This window comes from Cicer arietinum, chromosome 6, assembly GCF_000331145.2.
Source record: "Cicer arietinum cultivar CDC Frontier isolate Library 1 chromosome 6, Cicar.CDCFrontier_v2.0, whole genome shotgun sequence".
Classification (NCBI taxonomy): domain Eukaryota; kingdom Viridiplantae; phylum Streptophyta; class Magnoliopsida; order Fabales; family Fabaceae; genus Cicer; species Cicer arietinum.
This window is the reverse complement of record NC_021165.2, coordinates 60,518,728-60,537,219: the sequence shown is the minus strand read 5'-3', so window position 1 is coordinate 60,537,219 and position 18,492 is coordinate 60,518,728. Positions and strand designations below refer to the sequence as shown.

At 36.2% G+C, this 18,492-nt stretch overlaps 1 protein-coding gene across 2 annotated transcripts; it reads right to left on the bottom strand.

The window, feature by feature from the left end:
* Positions 1-17,488, bottom strand: LOC101503175 (NEDD8-activating enzyme E1 regulatory subunit AXR1-like). Of its 2 annotated transcripts, XM_012720190.3 has the most exons (15): positions 17,276-17,488; positions 16,234-16,406; positions 15,972-16,135; positions 12,500-12,610; positions 12,101-12,180; positions 11,773-11,923; positions 11,609-11,702; positions 11,021-11,109; positions 10,295-10,368; positions 10,030-10,192; positions 9,320-9,405; positions 9,101-9,184; positions 1,795-1,975; positions 285-408; positions 1-206 (listed from the first exon to the last, which is right to left on the bottom strand). In XM_012720190.3, the coding sequence occupies exons 1-14, from the start codon at positions 17,311-17,313 to the stop codon at positions 325-327; spliced, it is 1,572 nt and encodes a 523-aa protein (XP_012575644.1). In that variant the 5' UTR covers positions 17,314-17,488; the 3' UTR covers positions 1-206; positions 285-324. The 2 variants fall into 2 exon arrangements, with proteins under 2 accessions (XP_012575644.1, XP_004515094.1); XM_004515037.4 differs by having other exon boundaries at positions 206-408.
* Between the last annotated feature and the right edge of the window lie 1,004 nt (positions 17,489-18,492).

Sequence of the window (18,492 nt, the reverse complement as noted above, 5' to 3'; positions counted from 1 at the left end):
TTTGAGCAGGAACAGTATTCATTTAATAAGGTGAACTCTTACATTTTTGCAACTGTATCTTTTCCTCTATCTGTAATTCTGTATCTGGGTTTGTCCAAGATCCAGACTGTAGCTACAAAATTCCCGTGCATGTTCGCAACTTAACAATCAAACTGCTTCAGAAGTGCACATTGTAAAAGGCATGGAAGCATAGACGATAGTCCCCTCTAAGAAACAAAGGCATCTTTTAATAGAACTCTACATCAACACCAATACAAATTACAATGTAAGAATAAAAATTGTACCTAAACATGTCAGTTTAAAGTACAACCATAATAAAGCTGGTTACAATGACAATAGCTGTGAGTTGTGGTCAATGCCGTTGAATATGTAGGTCCCGGACATTGGTACAAATTGCCTTGTTATGAGCTGCGAGGAAGAAAAGTAATGTTATTCCCTAACTCAAGATTTTACTATTACATAGGATAAACAAAAATGAAAACTCGTTCTTAACACGTTCATTTGCTATGCATTACTGTTGTTAAGTGTTAGCTGAAACTGCACAACTCATTGATACATAAAACAAAAGCCTCAATTCAAACGGATAGACCACTGCATGGATTTTAAGTTTAAAAAAAAAGTAGAAGTTCCTCAATGGATTTTATCAATTATTTTGTGTCAATGGTTCAATCACAGACAACATCAGGGTTATTCTCCATCATCTTTTGTTCACTGCATGTTAGCATGGAAATCTAAATATCAACAAAAATTCCCTCAATTATACTATTATATTCTTTTCCTTCTACTATAAACGCACACGTAGGATAATGTCCCACTTAAAGCCTTCTTACTTACACTGTCTCCCTCCTGCCAAACTCCATTTTCTCTTTAAAATGTTTCCATAAAATATTCATCTTCACATACATCGTGTGAGGCCATTTAGCCGGAACGAAACTTGTTCGCAAGTGTATAGATTCCACGAGTCTATATCAATACTGAATTGATTTGCTGCTGAATTATTTAACATACTTTTGCACCTCGGTTCCGCGGAAAGAATTTCTGTTAGTTATAATCTGCTATTGATTCTGGGCACATACATTGCACACATTTTTTATGTGGAGTTTCTAAAAAATAATTACTAATTTCTAATATTGCAATATGTGATTACATACAAATGTAACTACTTATTTTTTTATTTTTTTATTTATTATTATTATTATTATTATTATTCAGTTAAATTATTAGTAGACAGTTTTTATTTATAATAACTGCCATATGTAACTGCTATGTGCTGTTTAGAATAGGAATAAATTAATTAGGAGAATAAGACATTTTGCTTATAAATAGAAAGGGTATCTTAGCATTTGTATTGGTTTGGGGGCCTAATAAACATTGGGAGAGTTCTAGATCTCTCGAATATCCAGAGAACATAATTGTAATATTCATTTTACGGCAATATATCTGTTGGTTTCTATCAGTTTCACTCACAAAGCAACAAATTACAAGTTACACAAAACCTTTCCCACACTCTCCAGGCCAGACAAAAGACAGGGATACTTGCTAAAGCTGAGAAAACATAACAAAGGTCATAGTTTAGTTGACTTTTTGTGTGTGTTATTTACTGTTAAAATATCTTTTTATGTTTGCTGTTAAATATCTTTTTATGCTAAACCTAAATTTGCATAAGCTCAAAAGTGACTGAACCAAGCCAAAGGAGCCCATAGAACTTTCATATTAAAAATATAAGTTACGAAGCAAACCCAAGAGAATAATAACTAGCAATAAAACTATTCCAGATGAGATAGAATTGAAAACCTTGATCACTTCTTGCGATGCAATTCCTCCAACCAAAGCAGCAACAGCATGAAGCTCTGCAGCACCAAATCGACACATCTCATTGATAAGGTCTTCAGCCAAAGTAGCACCGTTGCATCCCAAGTCATTAAGTAGGCCAATTGCTGTGCTCTTTAGTCGAGGTATATCCTCATCCATTGCACTGTAAGATATGAGCAATGTAAACAGAATGAACCTCAATAATAAGTCACATGAAAAATGCTTTTAACACACTTTTCAACGCACTACCTCCTATAAGTTGACATTGATGAGTCCCGTCAAATTTATGAGGAACCCGCATGATTTAGTTGGTCCCATTTAAATTTTTAAGAATGATATGCTGAAAATTGTCTTATTAGACCACACATGATTTGTAATAATAATCACAAGGTGAATCAACTAGTGATTTCAAAGGTTCAAACCAAATCCTTTTGTGTAACTGTATAACTAACTCCTAGAAGTTACTATTTACATAATAAACACGTGTTAAATACTCCTCCCTCAAGTTGGAGCATATACATATGAACCAAGCTGTTGAAGATTGGCGCTAATTAAGGAGAATCAACAGATTTTGTTTTGTACAGTTTTATGATAGCTGTATATCCATTAAATATAGATTAGTATTAGCTAATTTCTAGCCTTTCCTATCTTATTCGAATTAGCAATTATGAGGAGAATAACTTCCCTAATTCCTAGGCTAGATCAGCGCCCAGCCTTAATCTCCTAGTCTGTATAAATTCTGCTTTGTATTATTGTAAAGAGACAGAAAATAAAATAAGAAAATTCCGCATGGTATCAGAGCTCGATCTGATCCATCCCTAAGAAAACCCTAGCGCCGCCAGCAATGGGTGAACCTTCCGACGAACAGCCAAAGATGGAAACTGGATCATTTCCGACCAGTTCACATGATGGGCTCAGTCTTCTCATCACTGGCCATAAATTAAATGGTCAAAACTATACCCAATGGGTAAGATCAGTCAAGATCTTCCTTCAAGGAAAAGGGAGAGAAGACTACATCACAAGAGACACAAAATGTCCCCAAGAAGGAGATGCCACCCTTCAAAAATGGAAACTTGAGAATAGCCAAGTAATGTCATGGCTGCTCAACACCATGACCAACGAAATTGGTGAAAATTTCATGTTCTATGATTCGGCAAAGGAGATATGGGATGCTGTGAAGGAAACATATTCAAATGTGGACAATACCTCTGCCATATTTGAGATAAGAAGCATTCTACACAACCTTCAACAAGGAGAATCTTCTGTTACTGAGTATTTTAATACACTTAGTAGACATTGGCAACAACTAGATGTATATGAAGAAGTCACATGGGACTGTCCAGGGGATAAGAAAAAATTCAAAGAGCTGGTGGAGAAGGACAGAATCTACATGTTCCTATTGGGACTAAACAAGGACCTTGATGAAGTCCGTGGAAGGATCCTTGGAACCAAACCTCTTCCCAAAATTCGGGAAGCCTTTTCAGAAGTAAGGAGAGAAGAGAGCAGGAGGAAACTCATGTTGGGAAATGCCACCTCAACACCTCCCACCGAGAGCTCAGCAATGGCTGCAAGAGGAAACCAAATTCGGCCATTTCAAAAGAAAAATCGTCCCTGGTGTGATCACTGCAAGAAACCAGGCCATACACAAGAAACATGTTGGGTTATACATGGAAAACCCCCAGAAGCCAAGCAATTCAAAAGCAGGGACAGCAGAGGCAACGCAATTTTTAACCACCAAGAAGCTGAGGTAAAATCTACTTCATTTCCATTTAACAAGGAACAAATGGAGGCTTTACAAAAAATCTTCAAACAAACCATGCTCTCTACAGAAAAAGGTGGTACGGCTGTAGTGGCTCAGAGAGGTAATGTCTCACATGCTCTAAATACTAGCATGGGAAAAACAAAGTCATGGATTGTTGACTCAGGGGCTTCAGATCACATGACTGGAAATTTTAATTTGTTTACTAGTTATTCTCCTTATCCATTTAACTGCACTGTCCGAATAGCAGATGGCACACATTCTAAGGTCATGGGTACAGGATCAATTATTTTGTCACCTAATATTACACTAGAATATGTTCTATATGTGCCAAAACTTGATTGCAACTTGCTGTCCATTAGCAAAATCACAAGAGATTTGAAATGTGTTACTAAATTTTCTCCTAACTTGTGTGAATTTCAGATTTTGGAGTCGGGGAAGACGATTGGCAGTGCTAAAGAGTGTGCTGGACTCTACCTACTTCAAGCTGAAGAATTAGAAAGAGGACTCAAGAACCAGTCATATGCAGCAGCTAGTGTTCCAAGTAGTGACAATCCTGTAATGTTATGGCACTATCGATTAGGCCACCCAAATTTCATGTATCTGGAAAAATTATTTCCTTCTTTATTCAATAAAAATCAGAAGCATTTTCAGTGTGAAATTTGTCAATTGTCCAAACATACACGTAGCCAATACCCACCCCAACCCTATAAGCCATCCCAACCTTTCGCCCTAATTCATAGTGATGTATGGGGACCATCACGCATTAAGAATGTTACTGGTTCTAGATGGTTTGTCACGTTCATTGACGATCACACTCGTGTTACCTGGGTATTTTTAATGAAAGAGAAATCAGAAGTAGGAAGGATCTTTGAGGTTTTCCACAACATGGTGCAAACTCAATTTCACAACAAGATCCAAGTGCTTAGAACTGACAATGGTTGTGAGTACTACAATTCGATTCTAAGTTCTTACCTACAAAAAGTTGGCATTGTTCACCAAAGCTCTTGTGTGGACACTCCACAACAAAACGGAGTTGCGGAAAGAAAGAATAGACATATTTTGGAAGTAACTAGATCAATCATGTTAGCCACAAATGTCCCGAACCAGTTTTGGGGGGAAGCTGTCCTTTCGGCAACACACCTTATAAATAGAATGCCTTCCCGGATCCTTAACCTCAAGACCCCCCTCTCCACACTCCAAATCTTCTTCCCAACCAGCAAAATACTCACCTCCATTCCCTTAAAGATTTTTGGATGCTCATCCTTCGTCCACAACCACAACCCACACCGTAGTAAACTTGACCCCAAATCTATCAAGTGCATTTTTCTTGGTTACTCACCTCACCAAAAAGGGTACAGATGTTACTCACCCATCACCAAAAAATTCTACCACACCATGGATGTAACCTTCTTTGAGAACCAACCATACTACCCCAAAGTTGGCATTCAGGGGGAGCAAGTACACACATATCCAATTGAAACTTTAGAATACCAACCTTGGATGTTTGAACAAACAGAAACTGCCCCTATCCCAGCTGAAAGGACAGCAGAACCTGAACCGGTTGTTGTAACAGAAACTGAAGCAGTGGCCGAGGCAGAAAATGGAAAAAACAATGAAATTGGAACAACCCAACATAATCAAACAGAAACTGAAGCAGTGGCCGAGGCAGAAAATGGAAAAAACAATGAAATTGGAACAACCCAACATAATCAAGGTACACACGAAGGAAGTTGGAAAACTTATGAAAGAAGAAGGAGGAAGGAAGTAGAGCCTAGCACAGCTCCACCGCAAAGCCATGAGTCTCACCAGATTTCAGAAAATGAAATCCCTACAGGTAACGTTGTCCCAAACTCTAAACTCCCAACATAAACTGCCCCTATCCCAGCTGAAAGGACAGTAGAACCTGAACCGGTTGTTGTAACAGAAACTGAAGCAGTGGCCGAACCTGAACCGGTTGTTGTAACAGAAACTGAAGCAGTGGCCGAGGCAGAAAATGGAAAAAACAATGAAATTGGAACAACCCAACATAATCAAGGTACACACGAAGGAAGTTGGAAAACTTATGAAAGAAGGAGGAAGGAAGTAGAGCCTAGCATAGCTCCACCGCAAAGCCATGAGTCTCACCAGATTTCAGAAAATGAAATCCCTACAGGTAACGTTGTCCCAAACTCTAAACTCCCTGTGAATCTTGACACTGTTGATATTGATATTCCTATTGCTGTAAGAAAAGGGGTGAGAACTTGCACTCAACACCCTATTGAGAATTGTGTTTCCTATGGAAAATTATCACAAAACTACAGATCATTTGTAGCAGCCATTGACAACATAGAAATTCCAAGGAATGTTCAAGAAGCTCTACAGAAACCTGAATGGGCAGCAGCTGTAACTGAAGAAGTCCAAGCACTGGTAAAAAATGGCACATGGGAAATCACCACAATACCTGAAGGGAAGAAACCAGTGGGATGCAAGTGGATCTTTTCGGTTAAACACAATGCTGATGGGAGAATAAACAGGTACAAGGCCCAATTAGTTGCAAAAGGATTTACACAATCATATGGAGTGGACTATGAAGAGACCTTTGCACCTGTGGCAAAACTCAACTCAGTTCGGGTCCTATTATCATTGGCAGCAAATCTAGATTGGCCCCTACACCAATTAGATATAAAGAATGCCTTCCTAAACGGTGAGCTAGAAGAGGAGGTGTATATGCAAATACCTCCCGGGCTTGAATCACATGACACCTCAAACATGGTATGCAAACTCCATAAATCCCTCTATGGCTTGAAACAATCTCCAAGAGCATGGTTTGATAGACTAACAAGAGTTGTCAGGGAAGATGGCTTTGCCCAATGCCAAACAGACCACACTATGTTTGTTAAGCACTCTCCGGAGGGAAGAATAGCCTTATTTATTGTCTATGTTAATGATATTGTTATTACAGGAGATGATCATGATCAAATCAACCACCTCAAGAGTATCTTAACCGAAGAATTTGAAGTCAAAGATTTGGGCCAACTCAAGTACTTTCTAGGAATGGAAATTGCTCGGACAAGGGATGGTATTTGTGTTTCTCAAAAATACACTTCTTTGGATTTACTCAAAGAAACAGGGATGCTTGGATGCAAAGTTGCCAATACTCCGGTAGAACCCATGAAACAAAGTGAAGAAGAAAGTGTACCTGCTGATAAGGATAGATACCAAAGCTTAGTTGGAAAACTAATCTATCTAACTCACACTAGACCAGATATTGGTTTTGCTGTGAGCTTGGCTAGTCGCTACATGTCCAACCCAACTGAGACTCACATGAAGGCTCTAAATAGAATCCTTCAATACCAAAAGGGTACACCTGGCCGCGGGCTCTATTTCCAGAAGAGCCACAACCAGGGAATTGAAGTTTATACCGACTCAGATTGGGCAGGGAGTTTATCTGACAGGAAATCCACCACAGGCTATTGCACCTTTGTATGGGGAAACTTGGTAACATGGAGAAGTAAGAAACAATCTGTGGTCGCTAGAAGTAGTGCAGAAGCTGAATTCAGAACTATGGCACAAGGAATTTGTGAAGGGATTTGGCTCAAACGAATGTTGGATGAGATCAAAATTCCTACTAACTACACTATGAGAATACTTTGTGACAACAAGGCAGCTATAAGTATTGCAAAAAACCCGGTTCACCATGATAGAACAAAGCATGTGGAAATAGACAAACACTTCATTAAGGAGAAAATTGATCATGAGATCATAAGTGTTAACCACATCTCATCAAACAGACAAACAGCAGACATTCTAACAAAGGCACTTTCAAGGCACACATACGAAACTATCAGGTCCAATCTGGGTATGATAGATATCTACCACCCAGATTGAGGGGGAGTGTTGAAGATTGGCGCTAATTAAGGAGAATCAACAGATTCTGTTTTGTAAAGTTTTATGACAGTTGTATATCCATTAAATATAGATTAGTATTAGCTAATTCCTAGCCTTTCCTATCTTATTCGAATTAGCAATTATGAGGAGAATAACTTCCCTAATTCCTAGGCTAGATCAGCGCCCAGCCTTAATCTCCTAGTCTGTATAAATTCTGCTTTGTATTATTGTAAAGAGATAGAAAATAAAATAAGAAAATTCCGCACAAGCTTGTTACAAATGTAGTCAACCAAAGAGCCTCTGAGGGACTTTGTGAACATGTCAGCCAACATCTCACTGGGTTGACAAAAGCAGTTGTAATTTCTCCAAAATACACCCTCTCTCACAAGATCAGTTGTGAAGAACGGCTAGATTGTCACAATAAGTTGAGTCCCAATTTTAGCTGATGGAGTAGCTACTCAAGCCATGTAGGCTTGCACGCAGCTGCTGCCGCAGCACAGTACTCATCTTCTGCGTTGGATTTGACAGCTATATTATGTTTCTTGCTCCTCCACGAAATCATATTTCCTCAAATAAGAACACGATATGCAGAAGTGGATCTCCTAGTTCAATCTTGTCCAGCCAGCATCAGAGTAACAAATTATTTGGTATTGAGTTCATAATAATAATAATATAATAGTACTTGTCCTAGTGCATTTTTTATGTACCGAAGGATACATGTGACAACATCTTCCCAATGGCTATAACAAATTCAGAAAATTGGCTTACTGCTTCCACTGCAGTGGTAATATCTTCCTAGGTCTTTCAATTGCTCCTCCTATCTGAAAGAAGCTTGACATTTAGGTCCATAAGATATTAAGATTATCAATGCGACGACAATCAAGCATATTGATCCGAATAAGAGTATCCAGAGCATACTTTTATTGATTGATGGCAACGCCTGAAGAGGATTGGGCAACTTCAATCCCTAAAAAGTATGAGAGGCTCCAAGTATTTTGTTTGATATTGTCTGAGATACCCATTGTTTCATCACCAGTAATGACAATGTGATCGATATACAACAAGATAAATACAGTCCTAAAGGAGAATGGATAGAGAAAACAGGGTGATCAACTTCATATGTGATCTTGACAAACCAGGCAGAGCTAAAGCATCTAAACCAGGCACGGAGAGATTGCTTCTACTCCACCTCCTATGCTTACTTACAATGGAAAACACAAATTTCAGTGGTGCTTTCCACCGATCCACCATCCCTCATCTGCTCCAACCTCCCCTCCACCTACGCCACCTGCACCTTAACTTCCCATTGCATTTAAGGAAAGGTACCCAGTCCTCTCGCAACACACCTTGCCCAGATACCCATGAAGAATAATGATATGCCGAAATGTTGTCTTATAAGACCACATGTTATTTGTATTTATAATCACAAGCGAATCAACTAGTGATTACATGAATTAAATCATTGATTTGTGTAACAGTGTCACTAATTTCTAGCAGTTACTATTTACATAATAAACACATGCTAAATATATTTTCCAACAAATTTCATCCGATATGAGCGAATGTGTTGGAAAGTGTGTTAAATAATGTGTTGTTAGCACTCCCCCCAAATCCCATTATAATACGGGGAAAAGTTTACCATCAACTGTGAGGCCTTACCTGTCAAACTGTCCAGGAAAACTGTTGTAATTAGCAGCAAACCGGTCAACAGCACGAAGCAAAACATAAATTCCCACAGCAATGCTGTCATGTATATAAAAAGGAAACCAGCTTTCAGTAAGATAAATACCTGTCTGTAGCTTATATCTTAAAATAAAATAAGAACACTCCAGAAGGACAAAATCCATCCAGAAGCATTAACTATATAGCAAGCATAACCTGTAATCCTCGTCAGTTAGGTACTTCTGTAACTCAGGTACATTTGGAGAATTAAACTCATCTTCAATCAGACGATATCTGCAAACCTACAAAATAAAGATTAGTATCTACCCAGTAGACTTGGCAAAAATCTCTACTACTGTCATAGCTAATTTTAGACAAAGGTCTGGAGACAAATTTAGGGGGTGCGAGGGATAGGCATTTCCAACTGTCTACTTGAAATATACTCAACTTACATGATATAAATCCATTAACCATAACGACAGCCTCACAGACACCCTACAGACTGCAGTTGCATGCATTATTATTCCACAACATCAGCTTTAACTTTCTACATTATCAATAGAACCTTACAAATTTCAGTTATGTTTTAACCAGTTCAACAGAAATCTTAATTTTGAACAAACAAAATAAGATTATTGCAACATATAGATGGTATTAAAAAAGCTTATGTAGGTTTGAATGTAATCATCATTTCATAAAAAAGAAAAGGCTTGACAATGGCACATAAAAAAACAGACAAGTATACTGGATGAGTTACTCCACTAGGAATATTGAGGTTGTACATTGTATTTAAATAATCAAGGACCTTATGAAACATTTAGATTTATGCAGAAGACAAAGAAAAGCAAATCATTTTTCAAAACAGGAGATGATTACACATTGATTATTGGCAATATAAAATTTGACTCACAATTTCACATGCTTACTTTGAGTTTTCTTGCATTTTTACAGAAGCTTTTAATTGTTGCCCTTGGAATGCTATTTGGATCTCTACCAATTTTCTTCAAAGTACTTCTCGTCAGTCGTTCTATTGCAACAAAGTCAGCCTCAGCCTTAGCCTGATAGATATGCTGCAAATTCACATATTGCCTGCAGGAGGGTAGATACACCTAGGTTAAATAAATTAATGATATTTATTTTCAAAAGTAAATCAACTTATTCTGAAAAGTATGTAAAGATTCGGTTACTAACTCAGTGGAGGAGGTCATATCTGGTATAGATCCTTCGAGAGGTGCCTCCCCACCACCTTCATTTTTAACAAAATCCTGTAAAACGATGCAAAATGTAGCAACAAATAATTTAAGTATAAGTAAACAACCCAGAACACTGATATGAATATAATATTTCAGCCCAAAACTGAACAACTAGTTGAAAAGAGTCAAATTATGACAAACACTTAGGTACTTTGCATTGCTCCTCTAATCTTTCAAATAAGAAAACATTTTAAAAAAAATAAGAAAACAATAAATAGCAAATTACATAAGTCTTAGGTTTTCTAATTTAGTCTAATTTGTCCTTACAAAACCGGCATGTAAGATGAGAGATGTCTTGAAATATAAACATTTTTTCATGCCATATCTCGTCCAATGCTCTCATGCCCAGGAGAGAACATCTTGAGAGTGATTAGAATGATCAAAAGTGGGTGGTCCAACGGATTTTGGATAGGGCTCTAATGCTATGTTGGACACTTTAGAATAATTTATTTGCATTTCACAATGGATCTGTACAAACATATATATACAAGAAAAAATCTCTCAAAATAAGGAAAAGTAGGAAATTATATCAACGATAATAAATAGAGAGAATAATCCAAATTATGACTATAATTATAATCAAATAAAAAAAAAAATTCTTAACACCAAGTGTAACAAACTGTATTTGAAGCCAGGCCGAAGATGCAATGCAAGAAGCACCAACCTTCAGAGCTGCTACCAAAACCCAAAAATCTGACGAACTAGCGTCTACTTCAGCAGAATTATCATTTAGTATCTGTTGCAACTCCGAACCTAAGAAAATAAACAGCATTTGAAATTAGGGAAAGCCTCGTAATTATGATTGGAGTGGAGCTGTAAATGTTAACATTACCTAAAAGTTGTAGATCAGATGAACAAAAATTTTAATAAAAAAACAGTAAAAGGATTTATCATAAAGATCTCACCCTTAACCTTGCCAATAGCAAGCAAATTATGGTTTAGTCTATTGTAATAGACAAGCTAACAAAATTAGCAATTAGCAATGAAAAAAGTTCACAGTAACTTCATTTCAAAGTTTAACGATAGACTTTCGGAACCTTTATATACTTGACAAGTTGACATTAACAAGATTCAACAGTTTTCTTTAATTTTATTCGTCTCCCATCAACCCTCTCCAAAGGTCATATAAAATTTAAAACTACAAGTTTGCAAAATTCAATTCATTCTTATGCTCCTTATCCAATAAAACAAAAGGATAGAGTGATTCCTAAATGAAGATTGGCAGAAGCATTTGTTACAATTATATACTTACTAATTCCTTGGGAGGCAAATACTTTGAATGAGGATTCGATAGCTTCTTTATAATTATCTTCATCTTGTGCAACCATCCCAGCCTTGAGAAGCTCCTACATTGTTCACATTAAAAATTATTACATAACTAGAACGACAGCAGATGAAACTGCTCAAACAACAAACCTTGAACTCCTTTTTTTCTTCTCTGGTCGATGGAAGCCTACCACCATGGCTTTTGGCCCACTCATCAGCCATCTTGACAAGAATGACAACATAAGGTATATGCTTATGAGCAACAGGGTCTTGCACGTTCAAGTCAATGTCCTCTGCAAACCTGTGGGGACACATGCAATTAGAACATAAAGTGGAACAGTGGAAGGACCATGTCTATGGTCTCTGCTTTTAAACAATTACATGGTTGACAAGTGAAATCGATGAATCAGAACAAGATCATATATTATATAAAGTAAATAAACTACAAAAATAAAATAAAAACAAAACTAGTCTATACCTCTTGAGTTCAGGCCAAGGATTATGTAACCGAAGATCATCCAGAAAATGCTCAGGCTTTGACTCAATCACAGTATGTTCCTATTAAACCCAACAAAAAGTACTAATCACCCAAAGCATATGATTCAATATTCAATAATCTGTCAGTTCTTCATGAAATGTATTTTAGCTTTCTAGTCCATACCATTGCAATTCCATCTTCTATCTCCCTTCTCTTTTTAATATTATTTTTCAAATAACCACATTTATTTATTTATTTATTTATTTATTTATTTTATTCTCTCTCTTTTACGGGTCAAATATCATATTAGAGTTATGTCAGTGATAAAAATTGATATTATGTTTGCTCAGGCATCATTGTATTATCTGAACTTTTAATATAAAAAATATACCAAAGTACCTTCAAACTGATTCGAACAAACCCAGTAAGGCCATAGGAGCGGGCAAATATCAACATAACATTTGCCTTCCTGCAGATTTGGTCAAGCTTTACCATTGAACTTTCCCCCAGCTGAAATTTTATCAAAGAGTAAATTAAACGAGATCGCAGTTGAAAAGTCTCAAGAATTAGAGTAAAATTATATTTATTGAATTGAAAATATGTTGGCAATACATCAAATATATATAAATACTAGATTACTAAACAACCAAATCCTATTAGTACTCATATATAACTAAATCCCTACTAGTACTCCTATTCAACTGAATCCCTATACTTGAGGGATATTAAACAAAAACATATTTTGACACTCCCCCTCAAACTGGTGAATAGATGTTCTCCATTCCCAGCTTGGATACACTTCTTTCAAAGTTGTTGTTGTTTAGCCCTTTAGCTAGAAGATCTGCAAGGTTGCCTTGGGAGGAGACATATGGAGTGCAAATTAGGCCACTGTTGAGTACCAACCTTGCCTTGTACTTCTCGATAGACCCATCAGCCTTGTACTTTATAGTGTATACCTACTTGCATCCTACAGGTTTTTTTCCATTTGGTAGAGGGATAAAATCCCAAGTATCGTTCTTGTCCAGTTCCAAGTTCATGGCTTGTTTCCATTTCCTGTCAGACAATGCTTCAGATAGAGAGGTAGGTATAGTGGTAGTGTTCAGACTTGTCAGGAAGGCTTTATGGGTAGGTGAGAATTGTTCGAAGCATAGGTAGTTGGATAGAGGGTAGAGTGGTTTGTTGGTACATGTCCTAGTATTCTTCCTAAGGGCAATTGGGATATGGAGGTCATCATAAGTTGGTGGTTTGTCGGACTCTGATTCTAGTGCATGGCAAGATTCATAGATTGGATCACTAGAATTTGAAGCATCAAAAGAAGTTACCTCGTGTAAAGTCGGATTGGACCCTTGGACGTGAATAGATTTAGGAATGACCTTTGTTCTTCTTGTATATACTAGATTCTTCCCATATCTTACATTAATGTCATCATTTCCATCTTCCTCAGAATCAATTTCAGTCTCAACATTGTCAATTCCATCTTTTTCAAAATCAATTTCAGTCTCAATTTCTGGTTCAAGAGTCAACTCAGGAAGTATCAGAGACTCATCTTCTTTACTAGCATTCTCCCCTTGAAGATGAGTTTGACCAAAGAAACTTTCTTGTTCATGGAAAGTGACATCTTGGGAGACAAGAATTTTTGGGATGGTGGATGATAACATTTGTAGCCTTTTTGGGTAGAAGAGTACCCGATAAAGACACATTTTAAGGCTCTAGGATCAAGGTTCCCTCTACTATCACTATGGATATGGACAACCGACGCACACCCAAATATTATGGGAGTAAGATTACTACTGGTGGACACATTAGGGTAGAACGAGGACAGGGCCTCCATGGGACTTTCGAAGGCAAGGACTCTAGAAGGTAATCGATTTATAAGATACGATGCAGTTAAAACTGTCTCTATCCAAAATTTCTTGGGAACATTATTTGAAATAACATCGCTTGAGTTTGATCTAATAAGTGCCCATTTTTTCTCTCAGCAATCCCATTTTGTTAGGGTGTTTTAACACATGAGAATTCATGAATAATGCCCTCTTTTTGACAAAAAGAATTAAGCCCATAATTAAAGTAATCTTTGGCATTATCAGACCTAATCCTCTTAATACTCACTCCGAATTGGTTTTTTATCATGAAGAAGAAGTGTACAAACACAGAACTAACATCAGATTTTTGTTTTAGCGAGCAAACCCAAGTAACCCGATTACAGTCATCAATAAAGGTTACAAACCAACGGGCTCATGATATATTTGGAACATTAGAGGGACCCCATACATCAAGATGAACTAAATAGAATGCAGAAGTACTCATTTGGTTACTACTTGGAAAAGGTACACTTTTGTATTTAGCAAAGCTCACACACCTCACAGTGAAGACTTTCTACCTCTAATTTTTTGAAGAGGGAAGGAAACACTTGTTTTATGATTCTAAATGAAGGATGACCTAGGCGGCAGTGGTACAAAATGACCTTGTCCCTGTTGGTCTTTATTGATTTAGAACAAAAGGAGTTGGTATTGCTAAGTAGATTTGGAGGAAGATTTTGATTATCCAAGTAATATAGACCATTCCATTCTCTAGCATTACCAATTGTCCTCCCTGAATTTTTGTCCTGAAAGACACAAGATTTGTTATAAAAAACAACATTACCTGATAGGTCTTGTATTAGTTTTTGTATGGAAATTAAGCTAGTGGACAATTTAGGAATATGAAGGACATTTCTTAGAGTTATGGGTGAGTTTATTTGGACATCTCTGACCTGCTGCAGGAAATTAAGCTAGTGGATTTTTTTTGTTGCTAGCGCAAGGTGAATAAGTGGAGAAATGTGTAGGTAAGGGTGTCATGTGGTCAGTGGCTCCAGAACCCAGTATCCAATATTGGTTATAGGTTGTATCTGAAGCATTACGTCCAAAAGAATATTGAGACTTATCAAGAGGAAGTGTACTTGTATATACCGGAGAACTAGTACATGTTGGTTTCTCCAACTTACTAAGAAGTGATCTAATCTTCTCTATTTCATCTTCATTGAGTCGGGTCATATCCGTAAAATCAACAAACAAACGATATTAGAGACGAAAGATTGATCTATCAAACAAAACAAACTTCAAATGTCCAAAAAAAATCCACAAACTGTAAGTGTGCTATAATGCCGCAGCAGAAAAGTCCGAGCAAAAACCGTGTGAGCTTCAAATGACCCACAAAAAAAAAAGTGCTATGAACAAAAAGTGAACCCCCAAAATGAAACGAGAAACGGCCGATCTGCAATCTGGTTGAAAACGGCACTAAAAGGAGGTCTAGAAGGCGGTCAAACGAATGTGAACAGTAACGACGTGAGTAATGAACACACTATGGCATCGAGTAGGCCAAAAAGAAATCTCAAGTTGCTGCAATGAAGGCAGCAAAAAGAGCCACAATGAAGGTGGCTAAGGTTTCAGGAAAATAGAAACCACAATGAAGCTGGCTAAGGTTTTAGAAAAAAAGAAACCGCAATGAAGGCGGAAAATTTATTTATTGAATTGGAGATATGTTGGCAATACATCATATATATATAATATATATATATTATATATATAATATATATATTATATATATAATATTATATATATATATATATATATACTAGATTACTAAACAACCAAATCCTATTAGTATTCATATATAACTAAATCCCACTCATATTCAACTGAATCCCTATACTTGAGGGATATTAAATAGAAACATATTTTGACAAAAAGAATTGATAAAATAATGTTCTCTTTATCATGCTTAATTTGAAAATTTTAACCAAGATATATTACCAATTGATTGGTTTATTTCATGTGAAAAGATAGATAAAACAATCGCCTTATAGAAGTTGAAAGAATTATAGTGCACACACCTGTGTGGCAACAACCAGGGTAAATTGAGAAAAGAATGATGGGTTTGTCTCAATCAATGCATCTGGATACTCTTCTACAAATTTTGCTTTGACTGCATCATTCAGCTCCTGGAGAAATGAGCAAACACATTTTGCCTTTGACTGCCCAAGGAATGATTCATCAACTACAAAAAAGTGAGAGACAAAGTGAGGACCAAAAGAGAGGCAAAACCAAACACAACACAACAAAACAAAACCAGAATGCAAGAAGAAGATAATGTACCCAAAAAATTGTTTCCAAGGTCACCGACTTCAACTTTAGATCCATCGACTACAGTGATGCTTCCAATACCACCAAGAACAAGATTCTTGAGTGTCTCAGAACCAGTAGGTCCACAGTTAAGCAAGCAAATATTAGATTTCTCAAGGGCTGCCTGTCCCTGGTCACCCCATATTCTGCATTTTCAAGAGTGAACAGTTTGCCATACAAATGAGATCAGAGATATCATAATTATTACCAAAAAAGAACAGCAAGGCAAGCATATATAGACAACAATTTAATTTCATATATCTGAATATATTAAACTCAACACACACACACAGTTTAACAGCGATCAAAGCATAGACGGCCAATAGCTATCTTACAACAATGTTTTAAATAGTCTTCGCGTCGCGTTCCTTGATAACACTGACAAATGCAACTGATGCAGTTAGTGTTGCCAAATAGCAGCTACAACATTATAGCGTAGTGGAAGTTGAACAAATTGTTATTGTTTTGCAATATGTGATTTAATACAAAGTGTTATCAAATAGTGGTTATAAGTGCGCTATAATGTAGCACAATTTGAACAAACTGCAATCAGCGATTGACAACACTGGTCGCAGACTTTTATTTAAAACCCTGCTTACAACTACTATTAACAGAAAAATTTCACTATAAAAGCAAAAGATTATTACAATAACAACAACATTATATTTCACAAATAAAAGCGATTCCACTTGAAAACACAGAAAATACCCCTCCAGTTTACTAATAGTTACATAGTAATAGTTCAACGAACTTCATCAAATCCCTAACACCGTACGATAAAATTCTACATGATAACAACAAACAACACTCACTGAACTTTGAATCAATCTCACGCAACAAAAAATTTCGTCGTTGGAGCAATAAACGGTGGTGAAAGGAACAAACACACACAGTGAAGGAACGAAATGATAATCGAATATGAAATTACTTAAAAAAAAAAAATATTAAGTTAAATTTGTTGTTAGGTTTTTGAAGGGAGAAAACGGTTAGGGTAGAGAGAGTGAAGTGTTAGTACCTGAGTTGGCGATCGTATTTAACTTTGGGTTCTGCCATTGTTGAGTAAGTAATGAATTTGTGTTTATTGTTGTTATTTCAGCTATAATTGGTTAGGTGTGTTTGGAAGTTGCTCGCTTGAGACTCACGCTGTTTGAGTTGTTTGGGTATCTCTCTGAAGAGGGAGATTTGAGTGCGAAGAAGAAGAAGGAGAGTTTAATTCACCACTTCGCGTGCAAGAATCTATTAGATTCCCCCATTACTTTCCTCATTTAATCAGCCTCAAATAATTTTTTTTTTTTTCATAAATCTCAGATAGATAATATTTTTTTGTATATCTTTTCCTTCACGTTTATTTTGATACTTGTATTATTTTGATTTACATTATAGATTTAATTTAAGTTATACACATACAAATTTTATGTATTTTATTTTATTTATTTTTCTATTAAATATGAGTAAATCTATAAGTTCTAACTTAATAATAAATACTGATATTGTTATGTTGAATTATTATTTTGAATTTAAATTCAAAATTTATATTTTGTTCAAGATCTTAATTCAAGACTTGATAAAAAAATAAAAAGTAAGAGAATTAGTAAGAAAGTAAGACTCTTATGTGTGACGTATATTACATATAAAATAATTGTTTATGTAATTTGATTTTTACCACACCACTTCTATAATGCTCTTTGGATGAAGAGGAATATGACTAGGGATGTACATGGACGCGGGTCGATCTACCAATTCGATCACTCAATTCAACTTATTTTTATATGTACCCGATCACTTTTAGGTCCGACCCAACTCAACTCATTGAAATCCGCTTATATTTGGTTCGGGTAATGAGTTCAATAATTTAAACTTATTGATCGTAGAGCTGACCCGGTAACTAGTTATAATTTTTTTGAAAAAATTTATTTGGCAGTCCACTAAGATTTCAATACTTTTCTTCTTCAGATTTTCAGCAACCGTTATCCACCGTCTTCTTCTGTTCCATATATGTGTCCACCTTCTTTTGTTATTGCTTTGTTTTATGCATATTTTACTTCTTTATTATTTCTTCTTCTTTATCTCCTTGCTTTTATTATTGATATTTGTTTTTGCATATTCTCAATTGTTCCCTTTCATAATTTGAGGAACTTGTTAAGTGCTTGGACTTGAAGTTGACATTGTTTAGAATCGATGAATTTTCATATTTTATTCATTTACTGTTGTTGAATTTATTTATGTATTTGA